This window comes from Erpetoichthys calabaricus, chromosome 11 (genome assembly GCF_900747795.2).
Source record: "Erpetoichthys calabaricus chromosome 11, fErpCal1.3, whole genome shotgun sequence".
Taxonomy (NCBI): domain Eukaryota; kingdom Metazoa; phylum Chordata; class Cladistia; order Polypteriformes; family Polypteridae; genus Erpetoichthys; species Erpetoichthys calabaricus.
The window spans coordinates 74,400,616-74,425,196 of record NC_041404.2 but is presented as its reverse complement, the minus strand read 5'-3'; the positions used below and the strand labels follow the sequence as shown (position 1 = coordinate 74,425,196).

Genomic DNA, 24,581 nt, shown 5'->3' with positions numbered 1-24,581 from the left:
TGCTTATTGAACATTTGCTCTCTTGTCACTAAAGTTGTTTTGGTAAATGATATTATATTAAGTACAAAATCTGATCTGTGTCTTCTCACTGAAACCTGGCTTAGTAAATGTGACACTGTTCCCCTAGCTGAGGCGTCACCAGATGGATACTCGTTCCTTCATAAGTCTAGAGATTCTGGTTGAGGAGGAGGCCTTGGAATAATTCATTGTAACAAAATGCAAATCAGTTCTAAGAATTTAGGCAACTTTACATCCTTTGAAGCATTCATTTTAAATATTACAACAGATTCCAACACAATTATAGTGCTAGTCTACAGATCACCAGGGCCATATTCATTGTTCATGTCTGAATTTAGCAACCTTCTATCTGATCTTGCTATAAATTATGATCACGTAGTACTGATGGGGGATTTTAATGTACACATTGATGTGGAAACTGACACTTTTAGCAAATGTTTTATTTATTTGTTAAATTCAGTAGGATTTTGTCAGATTGCCAAAGGTCCAACTCATAATCATAGCCACACATTAGATTTAATTATAACTTACAAAGTTGAAATTTAAATATTACTCCATTAAATGAAGTTATTTCCTATCACTACTTAATTACATTTGATTTAGTCCTGCCCTTGCCAACACACACCCATACTAAAACAAAGATTAAAACAAAGACAGTGCGACATCTAGATTGTAATTCTGCTTCAAAATTTATAGATACTTTGAGTAAGTCGAGTGTAATTGTGGAAAACCATTTAGATCAGTTAACATCAAATGTAAACATGGAAAACAATTTAGATCAGCTAACATCACATTATAATGTGACCCTGAGAGATGCTCTGGACGTAGTGGCTCCCTTTAAAACAAAAGTGATCAAAGCACATAGAAACTCTCCCTGGTTTAATGAAAACACTCGAGCTCTTAAATTAGAGTGTCAAAAACTGGAGTGCAGATGGAGAACAACAAAGCTACATGTCTTTCAAATTGCATGGACAGAGAGTGTTAATAAATATAAAAAAACCCTCTTTAAAGCTCGCTCAGAATACTATTCTACATTAATAGATAGCAATAATAAAAGTCCTCAGGTACTGTTTAGAACAGTGGCTAAATTAACAAATGGAAATTCAGATCAACAGTGCAAAATACCAACAGATATTAGCAGTACAGACTTCATGAACTTCTTCAATGAGAAAATTAAAAATATAAGATCCAAGATCTCAGCATCACAGTACAAACCAAATACTAGCTTAGCAGACCCTGTCTCACATCACACTCAGCACTTTAGTAATTTTAATCCTGTAACTGAGCAGGAAGTCTTAACTTTAATTTCTAAAATGAAGCCCACTACTTGTTCCCTAGATCCAGTGCCAACAAAACTAGTAAAAAGTGCAATGGATGTTCTTGCAGCGCCTATTCTAAACATTATCAGTAGTTCATTATTGCATGGCACAGTACCTGATACACTAAAAGTGTCAGTCAATAAACCATTACTTAAAAAGTCAGACCTAGACCCACACATACTAAATAATTATAGGCCTATTTCAAATCTACCGTTTCTCTCAAAAATACTAGAAAAAGTAGTCACCAGTCAGCTTCAGACACACCTTATGCATTACAATTTATTTGAGAAGTTCCAGTCTGGTTTTCGCACTGGTCATAGTACAGAAACGGCACTAACGCGGGTTGTAAACGACATTCTGATATCCTCTGATGAAGGAAACTCCACTGTAATTATGTTGTTGGACTTAAGTACAGCATTTGACACCATTGACCATTCTATTTTACTGCACAGGCTAGAAAATGATGTTGGGCTTACGGGCACCGTTCTTGCTTGGTTTAGTTCTTACTTATCAAATTGATTCCAATATGTACAGAAATGTGCTGACAGTACTCCATCATTATACACAGAAATGAGATATGGTGTCCTGCACGGCTCAGTACTGGGACCTTTACTGTTTTCACTTTACATGCTTCCACTGGGATCTATCATTAGGAAACATAATGTTAATTTTCACTCATATACAGATGACACCCAGTTATACCTTTCATTTAAATCAAAGTAGTACTAGGGTGTTGTACCGTGTTAGCCATTATGAATGTAGAGAAAAGCCAAGCAAAATGACACCTTTTATTGGCTAACTAGAAAGATTACAATATGCAAGCTTTCGAGGCAACTCAGGCCCCTTCTTCACATCTTGCCTGAAGAAGGGGCCTGAGTTGCCTCGAAAGCTTGCATATTGTAATCTTTCTAGTTAGCCAATAAAAGGTGTCATTTTGCTTGGCTTTTCTCTACATTTAAATCAAATGAAGTTTTTCCGATGTTGTCTTTAATTAGTTGTGTTAGCGAAAGGAGTGGATGAATGAGAACTACTTGTCTTTAAATACAGATAAAACAGAGATGTTAATTGTTGGAGGGAATGACACTGATCATGACAATATTTTGTCATCATTTAACTCAGTTGGAATCCAAATTAATTTTACTGAATCAGCCTGCAATCTAGGAGTTATCTTTGACTCTAGCATGTTATTTAAAGCGCATATTGCAAAGTTGTCCAAAACATGTTTCTTCCATCTTAAAAATGTTAGGAAATTAAGGCGCTTTCTAAATAAACAGGATTCTGAGAAATGAATTCATGCATTTATCTCTAGTAGGATTGACTACTGCAATGCGGTGTTCACTGGATGTTCAAACTGTTCTCTATACAGCCTCCAGTTAATCCAAAATGTGGCTGCAAGAATTATTACAAGAACAAGAAAATACGAACACATAACTCCAGTTCTTAAATCCTTACACTGGCTCCCGGTTAAGTTTAGGGCAGATTTCAAAATCCTCCTTTTAACATATAAAGCATTAAATGGCCAAGGTCCGGCTTACTTGTCTGAACTTATCATGACTTACAAACCAGAGCGCACATTAAGATCTCAAGATGCTGGTCTGCTTATGGTTCCAAGGATTAATAAAATAACAATGGGAGGTCGAGCTTTTAGTTACAGGGCCCCTAAACTGTGGAATGGTCTGCCTGCTACTATAAGGGATGCCCCTTCGGTCTCAGCTTTTAAATCCCGGTTGAAGACCCACTACTTCAGTTTAGCATATCCTGACTAGAGCTGCTGATTAACTGTACATACTGCATCTCTGTTGTTAGTCATTAGCACTAAAACATAAGTAACATGATAGTTATAATTTGTTACTAACCCTTACCTCTTCTGTTTCTCTTCTCGGTACTCAAATGTGGCACTTGGTGCCACGGCCCACCTGCCAAGTTGTTTTGCCTGCCTAAGGTAAAGTCATCCCTGATGGAGGATCGTAGGAATTATGGGAAAGAGGGGTCCTTTCATTGGATTGGCTGGCCCAGCACTGTTTCAGCCATGGAATGGCCAAATGGGGGAGGCAGCTTGATGGATGAGGGCTCCAGGACTCTAAAAATATCCAAATCTTATTATATGATATCATTTACTGTTAAATTCTGCTCCATACTTCTAAAATTTTTATTTTTTTAATTTTACTTCTAAAATAACTTTTTATTTGATACCGTATTGAGGATTTGTTCTGTTCTGTGTATTGTATTGTATTGACCCCCTTCTTTTGACACCCACTGCACGCTCAACCTACCTGGAAAGGGGACTCTCTATGAACTGCCTTTCCCAAGGTTTCTTCCATTTTTTCCTACAAGGTTTTTTTTTGGGAGTTTTCCTTGTCTTCTTAGAGAGTCAAGGCTGGGGGGCTGTCAAGAGGCAGGGCTGTTAAAGCCCATTGCGGCACTTCCTGTGTGATTTTGGGCTATACAAAAATAAACTGTATTATTGTACATCAACGTGAGTTATGACTATGACATCCTGCATATCGAGACTCAGAGTATACTTGCAATTTGGGTACTTTTCTAGAAGAGGCCCTGCTAATTTCCTCATGACACTGCATTGCATTTCGCACTGTCGTGGTATTGTCATGAATTATGAATTGCACTTTTTTAATAGATTATATCATTATATTTTGATAAAGTCCACTTGTTATCTTGCAAAAATGTAGTTGAATACTGTAATGAGAAAATCCGGTGTATGTTTACATTATTTTTATTAAATTCCCGCACAACTTTATATAGTCCATACCTACCGGTAACAGCGTTTGACATAACCGGCCCCGCATGGGGTTGGTCAGCCCAAGGCCCCACACACCCCTAAGGCCGCCTCAGTGTACTCCACTTCAATTTCAATAATTATAAACAAATCCAATCAGGCGTAAGTGAAAAGCCTTTAAAAGAAACACATGAGTCCTGGTTGCTGGATATGTTTGGGGCACACTCAGAAGCAGGGGTCTGACAGGCCACTTTTATGTGATTGCATATTTGATGAGTTACCGAGCAAAAAAGGAAAAAAGCTTGCATGGATGTTCATTCAAAACGAGAGCCCTGGGTTGCAGCGAAACAGAAAAAAAGCAGGACCACCTCTGCCAGGCAGGTCTCCACCATGGCCTTAAGTTAATAGACTGCACTAAGGAGCTATTCATACTCTACAGGAAAACAACATTTTGCTTTTTCGTTGTACTGTGGGACTAGCTGGCTTCACAAGCCACATTCACCAATCTGTATATTTTTTACTTGTAAAATTTTAATAATTTTTTTTGAGAAAAAAAATTGAAAGCAAAAAATGCTTTTCTGCTGAAACATATATCTGACACTTTCAACAAATAAACCAAACGTATAATTTGTGCAGGAATTTTGAACAAGCAGTGAATATACAGCAGTTTAGAGTTAACAGTAACTAGAGGGACATACCAAAACACTTACATATCACCATTTTGCCACAAAGTGGCATAGGACTTTTAGATGTTTAACTGATATTCGTTAACTGCGTTATCATAGGAAGGTTGGTTTAGAGCAGATATAATGTTGCACTCTAGTTGGTTACATTCATTGTACTACACTAATGAACAAAAAAGGAAGGTCGACAACTTTGTAATTTCTGTACCTGATTTATTATTCACATACGTGATCTTCACAGTGTGCGAACATATGTGTGAGATAAGGTGAGCCTTTTGAGTTTCGACGTCAGTGGGGGTGTTAAGTGAGACCGATCTAAAAACAGGTTTTAAATCTGGGCCATTTACTTTCATATGTCTTCCTTCGTGATTGTTTCGTTCTGAACGGCAATCAGTGAAGTGAGCTTCTTTTACAACATTAGCTGTTCTCCCTAATCTTCCTGGTCGTAAACGGATGGAGTCTAAATATCTAAATTATGCAACACAAATGCGTTAATCCAATTAATTTTTCAGGAGAGCCGCTAGTGTTTTGTCACGTTACGAGGCTGCGCGATCGGCACACGTGCGGCGCCCACACAGTGTCATGTGACTAGACAAGGACATGCGCATTGTTATTTTGACGCCATACAGTTCAGAACTGTTGGAATTCTTACCCTTTAACCAAGCGCCTTTCTACGTCATCGTTGGGCGACGTTTGAGTGTAGTAGGTTATATTTTGATTGCAGAGTACTCAACGCATCATGCGTGGTGCCGGTTCTTTTTATTAATCTCCAAGAAAAAAAAATATTTTTTTTATTCCGTTAGAGCTGCTAACGTGATCGATACGCATCTGTCATCGCAGCCAATTAAAGTAAGCCTCTTTCTTGTTTATTATTGGTGATTGAATGGGGAGGTGGGGGTTATTAAGAGAGGTTTTACTGTTTAAATAATGTGTAATATATATGATTCTCAGAAAAAGATATTGAAGTGCATTTTTTTATCGGACATGTCTGAAGTCACCAGAACAGATCGATATACCCATCTATACATGTTACACAACTGTCCCCGTTTGGGATTTTGAAAATCTGGTCACTCTAGTTATACGGAGCATATTTACAAGCCATTTGAAACACAAATGTACATTTTTACAGCACACAAACACTTTTTATATAGATTAGATTAATGGGGATTTTTGTATCCATAAATAAATGGTCATGTAAAGTACATTATATTAAGTGTAAGCTATTGCTTCTGCTTAGTTGTTTCTGTCACTAGTGTCGCAATTTATTGTAGATGATACTAAAGAAGCACCCTAAGTGATTCTATACCTTTTTATGTCCTCTTCAGATTAAGCATGCCTCTGCCACCAGCCTTGCAGGCTCGGCTTGCTAAACGAGGGATCCTCAAACAGGCAGAACAAGGTGAGTGCTTTAAGCTTTCCAAGAAAGACGAAAAAAAATACTCTTTGAACAGGTAACTATTAAAGAAGTGGACGCTGTCTACAATCTTGTTCAGCATAATATGTCGAAATATATTATATAAAAATAGTAGCAACAGGACTGGATGAAATACCATTGGAAGTGTGGAAGACTTTAGGGGAAGAGGTATTAGTGTTGTGGGATCTAATGCAGAAGATCTATGAATGGGAGAGAATACCAGAGAAGTGGAGGAACAGTTTAATTATACCCATTTATAAGGAGAAGGGTGATATTCATGATTGTGAAAACTATAGCTGGATAAAGCTGGTGTCATACAGAAAGAAAATTTGGGAAAGGGATATAAAGAGATGGCTTAGGGAAGAGACCATCATAGGGGAGTAGCAGTTTGGTTTAATGCCAGGAAGAGGAACAACTGTTGCAGTCTTTGCATTGAGAACAAGTAATAGAAAAGCATAAAGAAAATTAAAAAGGTTTGATATGGTGTTCATTGATTTGGGGAAGGCTTATGATAGTAAGCCTTTTCAAGAGGTCTGAAGGTGCACGAGGGAGAAATATATAGATATTGTCTGGGGTATGTATGAGGGAGTGAGAACTTGGGTTAAAAACAGTGTTGGGGTAACAGACAAGATCCCACTTGGAGTAGGTCTGCACCAGGGATCGTGTTTGAGTCCTTACCTGTTTAATCTGGTTCTTCTTCTTCTTCTTTTGGCTGCTCCCGTCAGGGGTCACCACAGCGGATCATCTTCTTCCATACCTTTCTGTCCTCTGCATCTTCCTCTGTTACACCCATCACCTGCATGTCGTCTCTCACCACTTCCATAAACCTTCACTTAGGCCTTCCTCTTTTTCTCTTGACTGGCAGTTCTATCCTTAGCATCCTTCTCCCAATATACTCAGCATCTCTCCTCTGCACATGTCCAAACCAATGTAATCTTGCCTCTCTGACTTTGTCTCCCAACTGTCCAACCTGAGCTGACCCTCTAATGTACTCATTTCTAATCCTTTTCATCCTTGTCACACCCAATGCAAATCTTAGCATCTTTAACTCTGCTACCTCCAGCTCTGTCTCCTGCTTTCTGGTCAGTGCCACCGTCTCCAACCCACATAACATAGTTGGTCTCACTACCGTCCTGTAGACCTTCCCTTTCACTCTTGCTGATACCCGTCTGTCACAAATTACTCCTGACACTCTTCTCCACCCATTCTGCCCTGCCTGCACTCTCTTTTTCACCTCTCTTCCACAATCCCCATTACTCTGTACTGTTGATCCCAAGTATTTACACTCATCCACCTTCGCCAACTCTACTCCTTGCATCCTCACCATTCCAGTGACCTCCCTCTCATTTACACACATGTATTCTGTCTTGTTCCTACTGGCCTTCATTCCTTTCCTCTCTAGAGCATATCTCCACCTCTCCAGGGTCTCCTCAACCTGCTCCCTACTATCGCTACAGATCACAATGTCATCAGCAAAACATCATAGTCCATGGAGATTCTTGTCTAATCTCGTCTGTCAACCTGTCCATCACCATTGCAAATAAGAAAGGGCTCAGAGCCGATCCCTGATGTAATCCCACCTCCATCTTGAATGCATCTGTCACTCCTACTGCAAACCTCACCATGGTCACATTTCCCTCGTACATATCCTGTGCAACTCTTACATACTTCTCTGCCACTCCCGACTTCCTCATACAATACCACAACTCCTCTCGAGGCACCCTGTCATATGCTTTCTCCAGGTCCACAAAGACGTAATGCAACCCCTTCTGGCCTTCTCTATACTTCTCCATCAACACCCTCAGAGCAAACATCGCATCTGTGGTGCTCTTTCTTGGCATGAAACCATACTGCTGCTCACTAATCATCACCTCACTTCTTAACCTAGCTTCCACTACTTTTTCCCATAACTTCATGCTGTGGCTCATCAATTTTATCCCACTGTAGTTACTACAGTCCTGCACATCCTCTTTATTCTTAAATATCGTCACGAGTACACCCCTTCTCCACTCCTCAGGCATCCTCTCACTTTCCAAGATTCCATTAAACAATCTGGTTAAAAACTCCACTGCCTTCTCTCCTAAACACCTCCATGCTTCCACAGGTATGTCATCTGGACCACTGGCTTTTCCATTCTTCATCCTGTTCATAGCTGTCCTTACTTCCTCCTTGCTAATCCATTGCACTTCCTGATTCACTATCTCCATATCATCCAATCTCTTCTCTCTCTCGTTTTCTTCATTCATCAGCCTTTCAAAGTACTGACCTCCTCCCTAAACTCAACCTTGCAGTCTTCCTTTTTCAACTTCCACCATTTGATCCTTGGCTCTGCCCTCACTCTCATCCTCTTCTTGATCTCCAACGTCATCCTACAGACCACCATCCTATGCTGCTTAACTGCCACCACTTTGCAGTCTTCAATCTCCTTCAGAGTGACTCTTCTGCATAGAATGTAATCCACCTGTGTACATCTTCCTCCACTCTTGTACGTAACCCTGTGTTCCTCCCTCTTTTTAAAATACATATTCACCACAGCCATGTCCATCCTTTTGGCAAAATCCACTATCCTCTGATCTTCTTCGTTCCTCTCCTTGACACCATACCTACCCATCATCTCCTCGTCTCCTCTGTTCCCTTCACCAACATGCCCATTGAAATCCGCTCCAATCACCACTTTCTGTCCCTTGGGTACACTGTCCATCACTTCGTCCAACTCACTCCAAAAATCTTATTTCTTATCTATCACACACCCAACTTGCGGGGTATATGCACTAACAACATTCATGATAACACATCCAGTTTCCAGCTTCATAATCATTACTCTGTCTGACACTCTTTTCACCTCCAATCCGGTATAGAAATTTGTATTGTTGTCCGCATATTGATTTGGCAAAATTTTACACCGGATGCCCTTCCGGATGTAACCCTCACCATTTATCCGGGCTTGGGACCGGCATGAAGAAACACACTGGTTTGTGCATCCCCTGTGGCTGGGTTCCCTCTTTAATCTGGTTATGGATGTGTTTAGCTGTAGAATAAAAGACCAATCCCCCGGGTGCATTGCGGATGACATTGTATAGTGTAGCACCAAAAAGGAAGAAGTTGGAAGAATGGAGAAGGTCATTGGAAGATAGAGGATTGGAGATTAATAGAAATAAGGAAGAATATTTGAGGTTTAATAATGATCAGGATTCAGAAACAGTCCTGCAGGGATAACCATTGGAAAGAGTGGATATGTTTAAATATCTTGGATTAGTGGTAGTCCAGATGGATAATTAGATGCAGGGATAACCCATAGAGTGCAATGTGGTTGGAACAATTGGAAGAAGGTATCAGGAGTATTGTGTGATCAAAGATTCAAAGTTAAGGTTAAAGGTAAAGTTTTTAAGAAATTGATAAGACCAGCAATGATATATGGTGCTGAGACATGAGAAGTAAAAGGAACACAGGACAAGTTGGATGTTGCAGAAATGAAAATGTTGAGATGGATGTGGGGAATTACAAAAAAGGACAGAATAAGGAATGGGACAATCAGTGGCACAAGAAAAGCAGGAGCGATATCTAAGAAAGTATGTTGATGTGGTTTGAACATGCGATGAGGAGAAACAATGAACATGTGGGCAAATTAGTGATGGAAATACTGGAGAAGAGAAAGTGAGGAAGGCAGAAGCGGAGGTGAATGGATAAAGTAGAAGATTTGAAGGAAAAGGGTTTGACTGGGGAGGAGGTGGAGGACTGAGCTGTATGGACGTGGTTGATCAGGCCCACTGACCTCACAATGAAGTGGGAAAAGATGAAGAGGAAAATTAAGTCATCAACCTAGTAAGTTTTGCATACTTCATTGAATTAGTTCTTACAGTTTGCAAAGCATTCTTGTCAATATTTGTCATTGTTTATTATGTAGTTACTACATAATCGAATCATGCCATATTTCTTCCTCACTGTGATAATTCATGTCAAAAATAAATATTGCCATATAAAACAGGATGAATGTTTGAGCATTACTCCAGTCCTGTTGCTTATCGACATAATTGCTGATGTTAGTCTTGTGAGTTATGTTTACTTAATTTGAGAGTTGCTGTGTTAAGCATTCTGTTTTTTACATTGAGTAAACATTTGGATACTGCTACATAGTTATTCTTTTTTACATTTTACTTATAGATATTGAGGAAGAGATCATTGCAGAAGATTATGATGATAATAATGTTGATTATGAAGCCACCAGAGCAGAAAATCTTCCCCCAAACTGGTACAAGGTGTTGGATCCTGCTTGGTAAGGGTGTTGACTTTGGAATATACAAATATTATTTATTTTATTTGGATTTGTTAGAGGCTATCCAAAATAATTCCTTTAATTTTTATTTCAATGTGAAATTCTGCCTAAAAATTTGACAGAGAACTGGGCTGAAGCCGAAGTTGAAAATGAGATTGCATTCACAATTTAGGATTTTTGTTCAGTTTTAAGTGGGAGAAAAAGACACACAGCTGAGCAATCCCATTATTACTATATTATTTTTTTGCAGAGGCACTTAGACTCCTTATCAAATAATGACAGTATTTCAGCAAGATGAACAATTCACTACCTCATTAGTCAGGCTGTGCCCAATGTGCAGGGTGTAGTAACATTTTTGTATTAGCATTTATTTATTTTCTTTTTTTCATTTTGACCCCAAATCTGAATTTATCACAGCAAGGCATTTTAAAGTATAATATTTAGAGTAATTAATTGGTTAAGTAGTTCATGAATGGATGGGAATGGAACAATACTTGCAGTATGCAAGTGAGAACAGAACAGAATGTTTAGTGGGCAGATGGGTCCGAGGTTAATTCTGTTTGGCAGTGTCTGGGAGGGCAATTAAGCCTTTAGAAAATGTCAGTAGTTAAAATATAAATAAATAAATAAATAACCTGCGCACGGCCCCTCTGTCAAAGAGATCAATGCACATATGTACACCTTTAAATATGTACACTCTTTTTTTTAATTTCTGTGCTTGCCACTGTTTATGTAAGTAACACGTTATTATGTTGTACTAATAATTGCATGAAGAAAGTACTCATATTGATTTTTTTTTTCCATTAATTATTATGTAGTATTGATGGCGTTATGTGGCAAATACACCCAGTCAAACTCGGGAGAAGAGCGTCAGTAATGGATCTCAGTTTAATTAGCACAGGTCATCAAACGTTTGCAAACAGACTTGGTGGCAGTCATGCTAAAGTGGACTACATTATCTTTATTTAGACACAAGAAAGGAAAATGTTTACATACCTGCAACCCCTAATAACAATGAACATACTAATTAAGCAAGCAGAAAGAAACAGGGTGGCCTTTTGAAAAGCAGCACTTCAGAGTTTATTCTATTATTGACTGGTCAATATTCATTTGTATTATTTCTCTATGCCCCTGGGAAGTCCTCTGTCATCTGTTCTAGAGAAAATACAGTCAGAAAAGCAGAGAATTGATTGAAAAACCTTTCCTGTTGATATCTCCCCACCATGTATTTTTAAAAAGAAAAAGTACCTGTCCACAGCATCTCTGAGATGCAATCTATATACAGTAAATGAAAAATTATAATCTGTTTGTTTATACATTTCCACATATACCTGCTATACTGACTACAAGTCCACAGTTTCTGTTGTAATTAATATATTGTTTGAATATGTATTAACTATAAAAGAATATTCCCTTATTGTTAATTTTGTTCTAATCTAGTCTATCTAATAGAAGATTAACATGTTTAATCCAGGTTCTATAAAATCTTTGTGTAGAGTAGGCATACTCATTGGTCCTCCTGTCTTTCATCTTGAGCTTCTGTAAATTTCAAATAATATCGATCGATCTGATCTGATCTGAATTGTTATCCACTTGCCAGTTACATTGAACAATCTTTGATTAGCGCTTCAGTCTCCAAAGCTCCAAACTAACCTCAGATGATAGGAGGAGGAAACGTTTTGCAATTTGTGCTAACTTTCTACGTCTTTCGCTATTTACAGTGGCCTGCCCTATTACTGGAATGTGGAAACTGATCTGGTGTCCTGGCTGCCACCCACTGACCCCAATGCAGTTATTTCAAAACCTGCAAAAAAGATCAAAGGTGAGCACTGACTTGTTCCAGGCTGATTATTACTTTCCTTGCCTAGGTCACTGTCTCACGGGAACATGCTCCCAATGGATGTCAGTATGACGTGACTTGACCGTGTTGTGGGAAGTGGAAGTGTCTCTCTTCAGAAGATCACATTTTGTCACAAGATTTTTTTTTTTTTTATAATAGAGAGAAATTGCTTTCAATAAAAGTAAGAGAGTGAACTAATGAGAAATGATGCTGTTGTTTGCATGATCCAATTGGCTTCCTTCTGTGATTTAGGTTGATTCTCTTCTTTTGTTAGCATTGAAGATTAAAAATGTGGGTGTAGCATATTATATTTTCTGATTTACTGTCGTTCCTGTGGAAGAAAAATAAAAATTAAAAAAACAGCGGAACTGCACATGTACAGTCTTTCATTCCAGACTCCTGGGTGTCCAAGAAAGTGAATGAATTACAGCTTTGAGAATATGCCACCAATCTTCCAATAACACAGATGTGCACTTAATGATAAAGAAACAACTAAGACGGTGAAAAGCTACTGAAAAAATAGCATTCAAGTTGCATTAGTTTATCATATCTTTAATATTCTTATAGTCCATCCTCATGTGAATGAAACCCTTTTAAGTCAATGACCAAATAGGTGCCTGCTACTGTTAACATGATTTTTAAAAGACCAATGATCAAACAGGTAATAATTTTTAGAAGTATCCTATACTGGTTCAAGGCTTTTTTGCCATGTTCCTAACTTTATAAAAAGATTGTTTCTGTTAGTATCAAAAGCTGTGTCTTATGCATAATCAGTATTTTCAACTGACACGACACAATTTTCTGTTCTGAGAATTGCTGCATCGAATGAGAGCTTTTTTCTATACTAGTATCTATATGTCGCTGAGAATCTCTGAAATATGGACAGAAAGGTTTTTTGCTTTGTATGTATTGCTCAAAGAACCAATAGTGTAACCTGCTTTCACCAATTGCTAAAATGTGGATTTTGCAGGTACACTTGCAACACGATTTTGTTTAACTGATCTCTCACCTGTCAACTTAAAAGATTCTGTATGAACATACAGCTCCATAATCAAAATGTGCTATTCCAATGAATATTGTATGTTTTCTCTTCAGCAAGCACGCTGATAACGGAACTAATAAAATTTAACAAAATTTGCACGGAGACTTTCCTCTAGCTTCAACTGACATGTTTACAGCTACTAAAACCTTACCACGCACAAAGCTACTTTTAAATGTCCCATCCTGAACCTTCCTGTCAAGCTGTTTACCTTCTCAATGGCAGATGTGAAGTTAGAAATCCATTCAGTAAATGATAACACTGTTGTTATTTTATAATAAGAGTTCAACATTGGAATTTCCCAAAACTTTAAACAATTGGTGCCTTTTATTAACTCTATAACTCTTAACAGTCTTTTACATCCTTGAGACAGTTAAACAAATCACCTTTTAGGTGTCACTTTTTCCACTACAAAGTTAAAGTAATAGTTTTCACCACACAAGAGGATGAAAAATGTAATAAAATAGACTTTACTCTTTAATCGCCAAGAGCATTCTCTACACATTTTAAATTTCATCTAATATAACATTTTCAAATCCACTTAATCCAGTTTAATGTCACAGGGACCTGAAGCCTATCCCATTCTAGAAGAATTTAAACTAAAACTTAAAATAAAATTTGAAATGTACTATATATTTAAAATATTAACAAAAAAGGCAGTCTCATGCTATTTAAGTGTTTTTGCTGAATTACCTATTGGTGAGCCTCTTTATGCTATTTCTTGTACAAGATCTTTGTAGTAATTCAAGGCATACAATTTAGATGGTTATTCTTTGTGTATTTCAGTTGAATATTTCTCTCCTATCTAGCACAGTCAGTCAAATATATTATTATAGCACCTACTACATAGCCCAGTCCTATACAAATTAAAAATTGTAATCTGTAGTAGAACATTTTGATGATGTGTGTGTGTATATATTCACAAAGTTACATTCTGGATTCATCTTACAGAGGTGGAGCTAAGAGTAGAACGAGAAGATATCAGAGAAAAAAGGCACCAGCGGCGGGATGATATCATACCCTACTCCAAAGCAAAGAAAGGTACTTTTTTTTTTTTTAAAGACGGGAGGTGTGGGCAGTGTACAAAGATTCATGTAAAGCCTCTTAAAATGGATCTTACTCTAATAGAAACAAATTAAACCTACAAATTCCTAACCCAATAAAAGCAGGGATAGTATTGCTTGGTTATTTATTTAAGAGCATTTTAAGGTAATCAGAGGTGCAGTTTTGACATGTTGAAAATCCACAAGCATACTTGTACCTCATTTCATTTCATACTGTAGAAGGTGTTTTCTGCAACGAATATATTTACTGAAAACACTTGCATGATTTACTATTGTCTTTTGAATCTGCTCTAGTTTTATAATTTTCAGAAAGTAGAGTTTTTATAAAATTTGTGAATTTTATTGTCCCTCTCAGTAGCTTTCATTCCATTATTTTTCTCAGAACTTTCTTGCAGAATACATTGGTATTTTTTCCAAATCAGTTCTTGTTTAAACAAGGTCACTAACTGGGGAAAAAGCTCCATGTGTCATGTTTGACAGAAGAGCTGTAGGCAAAAAAATTGGTTAAATATAATTTTGGTTAAATCATACAAGTGTTTTTTCTTGTGACAGAAATAAATAAATGATCATCCTTTCAAATGTATGTCATTCAAAGCATATTAAAAAATATACTTACTTTCTTTCAGGCCGAGATAGGAAGGATGAGGAAGTTGACCCTATGGACCCCAGTTCATACTCGGATGCACCTCGGTAAGTTTAACTTGCTATCCAACAAGAATGTTGCTTCCTCTAAATTAGGGAATAAAGGAAACGGGTTTTGTGTTCCATCCCTTCCAGCTCTGTACCATGTTTTGACAAATGAAAGTTGCTTTTTAGTTTTTCTATCTTGATAATAAAATACTCTTTATTTTTATTATACCTAGGGAACAGTTCTTGTTGTACACAAACAGTTGTGGCTAAAAGTTTTGAGAATGACACAAGTATTGGTTTTTACAAAGTTTGCTGCTTCAGTGTTTTGAGATCTTTTTGTCAGATGTTTCTCTGGTATACTGAAGTATAATTACAAGCATTTCATAAGTTTCTAAGGTTTTTATTGACAATTACATTAAGTTTATGCAAAGAGTCAATATTTGCAGTGTGGGCCCTTCTTTTTGAAGACCTCCGCAATTTACCCTGGCATGCTGTCAATCAACTTCTGGGCCAAATCCTGATTGATGGCAGCCCATTCTTGCATAATCGAAGCTTGGAGTTTGTTAGAATTTGTGAGTTTTTCTTTGTCCACCCAAATCTTGAGGATTGACCACAAGTTCTCAATGGGCTTAAGGTCTGGGGAGTTTCCTAGCCATGGACCCAAAATTTCCATGTTTTGTTCCCTGAACCACTTAGTTGTCACTTTTGCCTTATGGCACGGTGCTCCATCATGCTGGAAAAGGCTTTGTTCGTCACCAAACTGTTCTGGGGTGGTTGGAAGAAGTTGCTGTCATAGGATGTTTTGGTATCTTTCTTTATTCATGGCTGTATTCTTAGGCAAAATTGTGCGTGAGGCCACTCCCTTGGCTGAGAAGCAACCAGACACATGAATGGTCTCAGGATGCTTTACTGTTGGCATGACACAGGACTGATGGTAGCACTCACGTTTTCTTTTTTCAAGATGCCCCAAACAATTGGAAATGGGATTTATCAGAGAATTTGACTTTCCCCCAGTCCTCAGCAGTCCAACCCTGTACCTTTTGTAGAATATCAGTCTGTCCCTGATGTTTATTCTTGGAGAGAAGTGGCTTCTTTGCTGCCCTTCTTGATATCAGGCCATCCTCCAAAAATCTTAGCCGCACTTTCCGTGCAGGTGCACTCACACCTGTCCGCTGTCATTCCTGATTAAGCTCTGCACTGGTGGTGCCCCGACCCTGCAGCTGAATCAACTTTCAGAGACAGCCCTGGCGCTTGCTGGACTTTCTTGGGTGCCCTGAAGCCTTCTTCACAGCAGCAGTGGAAATGGATTTTTTCGGATTAAGTTCATTTTCATGGCAAAGAGGGACTTTTCAATTAATTGCAATTCATCTGGTCACTCTTCATAATATTCTGGAGTATGTGCAAATTGCCATCATAAAAACGGAGGCAGCAAACTTTGTGAAAATTAATATTTGTGTCATTCTCAAAACCTGTGGCCACGACTGTACACATCATGTTAGACCTGTTTAGTAAGTAAAGCTTGTGTGTTTTACATTATGTACTGTTGGTATGGGCTTGTTAGAAAAAAGTAAAAAAAAAAGCAAAAGCCTTAAGTATCTTATAATATGATTTAGTTGTGAGCTGAGCAAATGACTAAAGCTTAATGCAAAGTTTTGATTTCCTTTGTTTGTTAATACTAAGTGAATAAGAATTGCATATTCTCATAGACCTAGAACTTAGATAGATAGATAGATACTTTATTAATCCCAAGGGGAAATTCACATACTCCAGCAGCAGCATACTGATACAAAAAACAATATTAAAGAGTAATAAAAATGCAGGTAAAAACAGACAATAACTTTAAATAATGTTAACCTGTAATGTTAACAGGTGGAATTGAAGAGTCGCATAGTTTGGGGGAGGAACGATCTTCTCAGTCTGTCAGTGGAGCAGGACAGTGACAGCAGTCTGTCGCTGAAGCTGCTCTTCTATCTGGAGATGACACTGTTTAGTGGATTCTCCATAATTGATAGGAGCCTGCTGAGCGCCCGTCGCTCTGCCACAGGTGTCAGGCTGTCCAGCTCCATGCCAACAATAGAGCCTTCCTTCCTCGCCAGTTTGTCCAGGCGTGAGGCATCCTTCTTCTTAATGCTGCTTCCCCAGCACACCACCGCGTAGAAGAGGGCGCTCGCCACAACCGTCTGATAGAACATCTGCAGCATCTTATTGCAGATGTTGAAGGACGCCAGCCTTCTAAGGAAGTATAACCGGCTCTGTCCTTTCTTACACAGAGCTTCAGTATTGGCAGTCCAGTCTAATTTATCATCCAGCTGCACTCCCAGGTATTTATAGGTCTGCACCCTCTGCACACAGTCACCTCTGATGATCACGGGGTCCATGAGGGGCCTGGGCCTCCTAAAATCCACCACCAGCTCCTTGGTTTTGCTGGTGTTCAGGTGTAGGTGGTTTGAGTCGCACCATTTAACAAAGTCCGTGATTAGGTCCCTATACTCCTCCTCCTGCCCACTTCCTGATGCAGCCCACGATAGCAGTGTCGTCAGCGAACTTTTGCACGTGGCAGGACTCCGAGTTGTATTGGAAGTCCGATGTATATAGGCTGAACAGGACCGGAGAAAGTACAGTCCCCTGTGGCGCTCCTGTGTTGCTGACCACAATGTCAGACGTGCAGTTCCCGAGACGCACATACTGAGGTCTGTCTTTAAGATAGTCCACGATCCATGCCACCAGGTATGAATCTACTCCCATCTCTGTCAGCTTGTCCCTAAGGAGCAGAGGTTGGATTGTGTTGAAGGCGCTAGAGAAGTCTAGAAACATAATTCTTACAGCACCACTGCCTCTGTCCAAGTGAGAGAGGGATCGGTGTAGCATGTAGATGATGGCATCCTTCCGCTCCCACCTTCTCCTGATATGCGAACTACAGAGGGTCGAGGGCATGTTGAACCTGTGGCCTCAGGTGGTGAAGCAGCAGCCTCTCCATGGTCTTCATCACATGTGATGTCAGAGCAACAGGCTGGAAGTCATTCAGCTCACTAGGACGTGATACCTTTGGGACTGGGGTGATGCAAGATGTTTTCCAAAGCCTCGGGACTCTCCCCTGTTCCAGGCTCAGGTTGAAGATGTGCTGTAGAGGACCCCTCAGCTTCGATGCACAGACCTTCAGCAGTCGTGGCAATACTCCATCTGGACCCGCTGCTTTGCTTGCACGAAGTCTCCTCAGCTCTCTACTCACCTGCGCTGTTGTAATTGTGGGTGGGGATGTCTCTCCTATGCTGGTATCAGCAGAAGGATGTGTGGAGGGTGCAGTACTCCGAGGTGAGAGTGAGAGTGGGTTAGGGTGGTCAAACCTGTTAAAGAAGTTGTTCATTTGGTTTGCTCTCTTCACGTCTCTCTCGATGGTGGCACCCTGCTTCGAGCTGCAGCCAGTGATGATCTTCATCCCATCCCACACTTCCTTCATGCTGTTATTCTGCAACTTCTGCTCCAGCTTTCTCCTGTACTGCTCCATCGCCACCCTGAACTGGACTCTAAGTTCCTTCTGCATGCACTTGAGCTCATGCTGATCATCTCTTTTAAAAGCCCTTTTCTTCTGGTTCAAAAGGCCCTTGACGTCACTTGTAATCCATGGCTTGTTGTTAGCATAGCAGCGTACAATTCTTACTGGAACTACAATGTCCATACAAAAGTTGATGTAGTCAGTAGTGCAGTCAACAACCTCCTCAATGTTCTCACTATGTGATTCCTGCAGGATATCCCAGTCTGTAGTTCCAAAGCATTCTCTCAGAGCCTTCTCTGCCTCAGGGGACCACTTCCTGAATAACTGTGTGGTTTTAGGTAGGACCCTCACTCTTGGTTTGTAGTGAGGCTGAAGCAGAACCAGGTTATGATCTGCTTTCCCAAGCGCAGGCAGCGGGGTGGCGCTGTATGCATCTTTAACGTTTGCATACAGTAAGTCAATAGTCTTATTTCCCCGGGTGTTACAGTCCACATACTGGGAGAAGGCAGGTAATGTTTTGTCCAGCATCACATGGTTAAAATCTCCAGCGATTAGCACAAGCGTCTCAGGGTGCTGTGTTTGTAACTTAGCAACAGCAGAATGGATGATGTCACTCGCTATCTCCACGTCCGCCCGAGGAGGGATGTAAACAATAACAACAATGACGTGTCCAAACTCTCTGGGCAAGTAATAGGGACGCAAACTTATGGCCAACAGTTCGATGTCCCTGCAGCAAGTGGAGACTTTGACGTTAACATGTCCAGAGTTACACCACCGTGTATTAACATAGAGAGCTAGACCTCCACCTTTGTGCTTCCCGCATGTACTTGCATCTCTGTCCGCTCAAACTGTGCTAAACCCGGGTAGCTCCACGTTAGCATCTGGAATGGTGGTAGTTAGCCACGTTTCGCAAAAGCACAACAAACTGCATTCTCTGTAGGTTCTGACATTTTTCACCAGTGCAGCCAGTTCGTCGATCTTATGTGATACTGAGTTCACATTTCCCATGATCACAGAAGGCACCGAAGGCTTAAAACGCCACTTTCTCACAAGCCACTTCATTTTTAGCATTGAATTTTAGAACTTGTCAATACATTGGGTTTTGAAAGGATTACAACTGCTTTCTCGCAGCATTAGGAAATAAGGTTAGAATCTTATCACAGCCACTATTTATGTGGAGTTAGCACATTATCTGCATTTCCTTTTTTATTTAATTTTATTGATATTATTTGAAGAAAACAACATTCCATACAATCATGTCTAACTTGACAAACCATAATTCAACCCCCGCCTGAACATCATCATCATCTGCATTTCCACGTACGTTTTTCCTCCCACATCCCATCCAATACAGTTTGTTAGGTTTGGTTTGTTGTTAACTGTAAGCTGGCCTAGTGTGTCTGACTTTGGGTGTCTGTGTGAACAGTGTCATTTGATGGACTCGCCACTTATCCTTTACAGGTTTCATTCTTACGTCTAATGCTACTACAATAGATATCAGCTCCCATCAACACTACAATTTAATTTTAAAAAACTGGCAAAAAGATGAATAGGCTGGCACTGTGGTATAGTGGTTAGTAGAGTTGGTTTAGAATTCCTAAAGGCTGGGTTCAAATCCTGGCCTGGGCACTGCATGTGTGGAGCTTGCTGTGCAATGAATGTCCACCCCACCCTACCCTTCCCTGCCAGTCCTTATGTATCCTGCTGCTGTGGTAGGCTTTGCATTAGAATAAGCAGGTGTAAAAAATGAAGGAATTAAATGAAGTTTCATTCACACAAATATAAATAAGAATTTAATATAACTTTTTTATATCCTGAATGTACAGGGTGTCCCAAAAGTCACTATACACTTTTAATAAATTCCTAAAAATTACTCAAGTAACTGAATTTATTAATATTTCTAGCATCAACAAAGGAGTTGTTGCAGTTTTACTTGCTAGGCTTGCCATCATGTTCCAACGCCTTGAAGACTAGTTGTATACCTCCACATGAGCGCCTCCATTTTTGACAACTTTCAGCCACCTTTGGACGCAAGCCTCTCCGACGTTTTGCAGCATCGCTGCAGGCCGTATGGATTCTTTCCTCAAGCTGTGACGAGTTACGGGGCTTAGTGGCATACACCTTGCTTTTGATACAGCCCCACAAAAAAAAGTCACAAGGTGTAATAAGGTCAGGGGAGCGTGGAGCCCATTCGAGGAGACCCCTTCCACCGCTCCATCGGTCAGGAAACTTGATATACAGGAAATCTCCGACTAACTTGGCAAAGTGGGGAAGGGCTCTGTCTTGTTGAATGGTTAAGGGAATGATACGCTTACAAAAACTGCAAAGCCTAAGTTGTCATATGCTGATGGCTTAAGTCTCTCCGAATCATAACTGGAACGGAATTGAAAAAAGGAAGTGTATAGTGACTTTTGGGACACCCTGTACTTAAAAGTAACTGTCATACATTCATGTGAAAAAGTAAGTACACACCATTAAACTTTTTTTTTCTTTTTGAACTAAAGTGGATATATCAAAATTTGATCTTCACAGTAGAGTATCTTTAGATAAAGGTAATGTAATTGGGGGGGAAAAAAATGAAAATTTGACTTTTCCTTAATTAGATTAACAATGAAGAGATATTCCATTTTTGTCCGCGGAAAAGTAAGTGCACCCTTGGCTGTAATAGGTGGCATTGCCCCCATGCTGAATTCTTTTAGCTGTTCATTGTTTGAGGGGTCTCTTGCATGCACAGCCCGTTTCAAATCTCAAAAGATTTCAGATTTAGGCTTTGACTCATTTTTTCACTATCATTCTTTGTTGGATTTACTAATATGTTTAGGATCATTGTCATGTTGCAAGGTCCACTTTTGGTTGATTATGTCTTCTAACATAATGTGTCTTTTGTATTATATTTGCTTATTTTTCAGATATAGTCATGTTGAACTAGGGCCTGGCAGTTTGGGCTATTTTTTTCGGTGTATGACTTGAAGTTTCTGTTTTACATTTTTTTTTTTTGTCTGTTGATTTTTATATTTGTATGAAAACCATATCTGATTCCAGCCTTTATGCGCTTAGTGTTCTAAAACAACTGGCAAGTCCGATTTGGCACATGACCAACAGCTTAGGGAAGTTGCATCATGTTTACACCAATAGCATGATTCAGTATCTGTCACAACAACAGTCCTAGCATGGAAGTAAAACAATCTGTTTTGCTCATTTTTGAACCTTAGGGCTGATTTGATTGCTTATATCCTGATTCATCTATGCCAGCAGCCTATTTTTGTTCCAATACAGTTGTATTTCTGCTACATTAATGTGACTTTGCCCACATGGAGATAGCTATCTTTAAAATTAAATTAAACATGCAATAAACAAAAATTGGTGATGCTAATCAGCTTTGCCACAAAGTGTCACATGGAAAGAATAATTTAAGTTTCAGAAAGCTGATGTGATCATTGGTCCTTTTCTAATAATTTGAATCATAATGGAGTCAAGATCTACATATGAATGTGGACCTGTGGTCTGATTTAACCCTTTCAGCCCTGGATTTTCTGTTTTTATAGGAAAAAATTATTTTGTGTGATATTCTACCTTTGGGGTGTCTAGGAAGCTCAAAAAAGAAAAAAAAAAAAGAAAAAAATTATCACTGTTATAATACAATAGCTGTCAAATACTTCAATCTTCTTGAGGAAATAAAATTGAAAGTGGAGCTACTTACTATGTGGTGCGCACGGTCCGGAAGCGTCTGTTTTCACTTCCGTGTTTCACGGAGTGTATGCCAGTATCGCAAGTCTGCGCTAATAGTTGTGTGCCCGGTTCCAATGATTGCAAGCATACCTGTGCTGTACATTTACAAAAACAGCTGCATATTTCTGTACTAGCAGTAGGATGTCAGGATTCCACTCTGATTAAATTCTTGTCATCTGTATAGGACTTTTTTAGAAATCTTTGTTGAGTAATTTAAAGTATTTTCCACATAGACTTAACTGTAGAAATCACAATAACTGATTTGTCCTGGTGACTGAAACACTGAGTAAGCATTAGTTGTCAGTTATGTAAAAAACACATTTATGTTTTTGGACTTTTGCAGAAACAAATATTCACTTGATGATTTTGTTTACCCCTCGGTGTACCATTTACTGTACATACTGATAGAAGCTTATCTGCTAGATTCTGAGGACCCCAAACTCTACAATATGTAAACAAGGGTTTTATTCTGCTGTGGGTTTAACAGTTGGAGAAATTTTAAAACTGTAAATGCCTTGTTGTCCTTCTTGTTTCTTACTGCACAGAACTTACACCAACTATCGCATGCAGGGCATTTAAACTTCCTCCTCATATGCTACAGTGTCCCCATCTCATATGTAATTACGCTTACTCTCATCTTTAAGTTCTCCACTCCCATGTGGGATATGGGCATTCATAAGCTTGCATGGTGAGTTGGTTCCAGAAGGACACCAAACTGTTTTCCTCATTTGAAACTCCTCTCCATCTATGTAGGTGATCATAATCTCTGCTTGTGGCACTTCATTGACAGCAATATATCTGACTCTCTCATTGAAAGTGTCAATAAAAATCTTGAGGTTATCGTGTTAACACAGTGCTACGACTTACATTTCTCATTACCAATTTATTCTTTATCTACAGAGGAACGTGGTCAACAGGTCTTCCTAAACGCAATGAGGCCAAGACTGGAGCAGATACCACTGCTGCTGGACCCCTGTTTCAACAAAGACCTTATCCCAGTCCAGGAGCTGTGCTGAGGGCCAATGCAGAGGCAAACCGTTCTAAAGACTGACCATAAAGTACCTTTTTTTAAATCGTGGCCTCTATAGTCTGATCCTTCTGAAAAATAAGGTGACCTTTGAGTTAACTTAGAGCAAAACAGGATAATGTTTTATAATTTTTATAGCTCAGTTTTTTTTTTTTTTTATTACATTATTATTGTAAGAAATTGTTTACATTGCTAATCATTGTACAGTGTTGCCTTTGTGTAAAGAATGTTTAAAAAAAAAAAAACACAAAAATAAATAAAAGAAAAATCTATTGTAAATTTGAACCATTTAATCTATGTCTGTGTGGTTTTCACACTCATGCCAAAGGCTTGTGGCTTACATTGACTGGCATGAGTAAATTTGCTCACCCCAAGGCCGGTGTCTCCCTTGTGCTTGATGCTGCGGGGATTGGCTCCATCACCAAGTGAAGCAGTCCTGAAATAAGAGGGTTCACAAATGAACAAGGGCTGACAGACCCAGTAGTTTGTGCGCTGAGCTTTCTCATTATGTTTCTGTCTGTTTTACGTTTTCCTGTCACATCTCAAAGATACACAGGTTATGCTGTAACTCGCCACTCTTTATGAGGGTTGGCGCGTACACGAGAGGAGACCCTGCAGTGGAGTGGTACATTGTCTGGTGTTGGTTCCCTCAGTACTACTGGGATAGGCTCCGCTGTGACTGTGAATAATAAAGTGAGTAATGGGTACATGAAAGAAAACGGCTAATAAATAGTAGAAGTACTAGTAATAATAGCATAATTAATAAATCAATTAATGAATGCATAAATAATCCAGTACATGAGAGTGCTGCTTTGTAAGCTCAGGCTTTGCCCAGGTCCTGGAATTACGTTTTAAAATCTGTAGATATACTGCAGCAACATCTCAAGAGCTCAGCGGGAAGTTAAAGCTCAGTAGTAAATGGGTCATCCAAATGGACAATGACCCCAAGTATACCCTCCAAAGCCGTGGAAAAATGGCTTAAGGTCAACAAGGTCAAGGTACTGGAGTGGCCATCACAAAGCCCTGACCTCAATCCGATTTGTGGGCTGAAGTAATAAAGCAAGTGTGAGCAAGGAAACCTATGAAGCTGTCCCAGTTACACCAGTTCTGTCTGGAGGAATGGGCCAAAAAGCAACTTATTGTAAGAAGGTTGTGGAAGGCTACCCAAAACACCTGGCTCAAGTTAAACAATTTAAATAAAGGCAATGCTACCAAATATTAACAAAGACTATATGAACTTGTGACCCACTGGAATTGATAGTCAATAAAAAGTGAAATATTGTTGGAAAAAATTACTTTTGCCCAGCGCAAAGGAGAT

At 39.3% G+C, this 24,581-nt stretch overlaps 1 protein-coding gene across 1 annotated transcript; it reads left to right on the top strand.

Annotated features, from left to right (window-relative positions):
• Window positions 1–5,421: 5,421 nt before the first annotated feature.
• On the top strand, window positions 5,422–23,556 carry pqbp1 (polyglutamine binding protein 1). The gene is made up of 7 exons (XM_028813362.2): window positions 5,422–5,603; window positions 6,080–6,153; window positions 10,330–10,441; window positions 12,163–12,263; window positions 14,272–14,361; window positions 15,011–15,074; window positions 23,137–23,556. Exons 2-7 carry the CDS (start codon window positions 6,087–6,089, stop codon window positions 23,285–23,287), a joined length of 585 nt encoding a protein of 194 aa, XP_028669195.1. The 5' UTR covers window positions 5,422–5,603; window positions 6,080–6,086; the 3' UTR covers window positions 23,288–23,556.
• The last annotated feature ends 1,025 nt before the right edge of the window (window positions 23,557–24,581 follow it).

Excerpts from the sequence above, each read along its gene's own strand:
- pqbp1 (XM_028813362.2), top strand. The coding sequence starts at position 6,087 with ATGCCTCTGCCACCAGCCTTGCAGGCTCGGCTTGCTAAACGAGGGATC. Across the intron at positions 6,154-10,329 it reads CCTCAAACAGGCAGAACAAG|ATATTGAGGAAGAGATCATT; the intron begins GTGAGTGCTTTA and ends TTTTACTTATAG. Across the intron at positions 10,442-12,162 it reads AAGGTGTTGGATCCTGCTTG|TGGCCTGCCCTATTACTGGA; the intron begins GTAAGGGTGTTG and ends CGCTATTTACAG.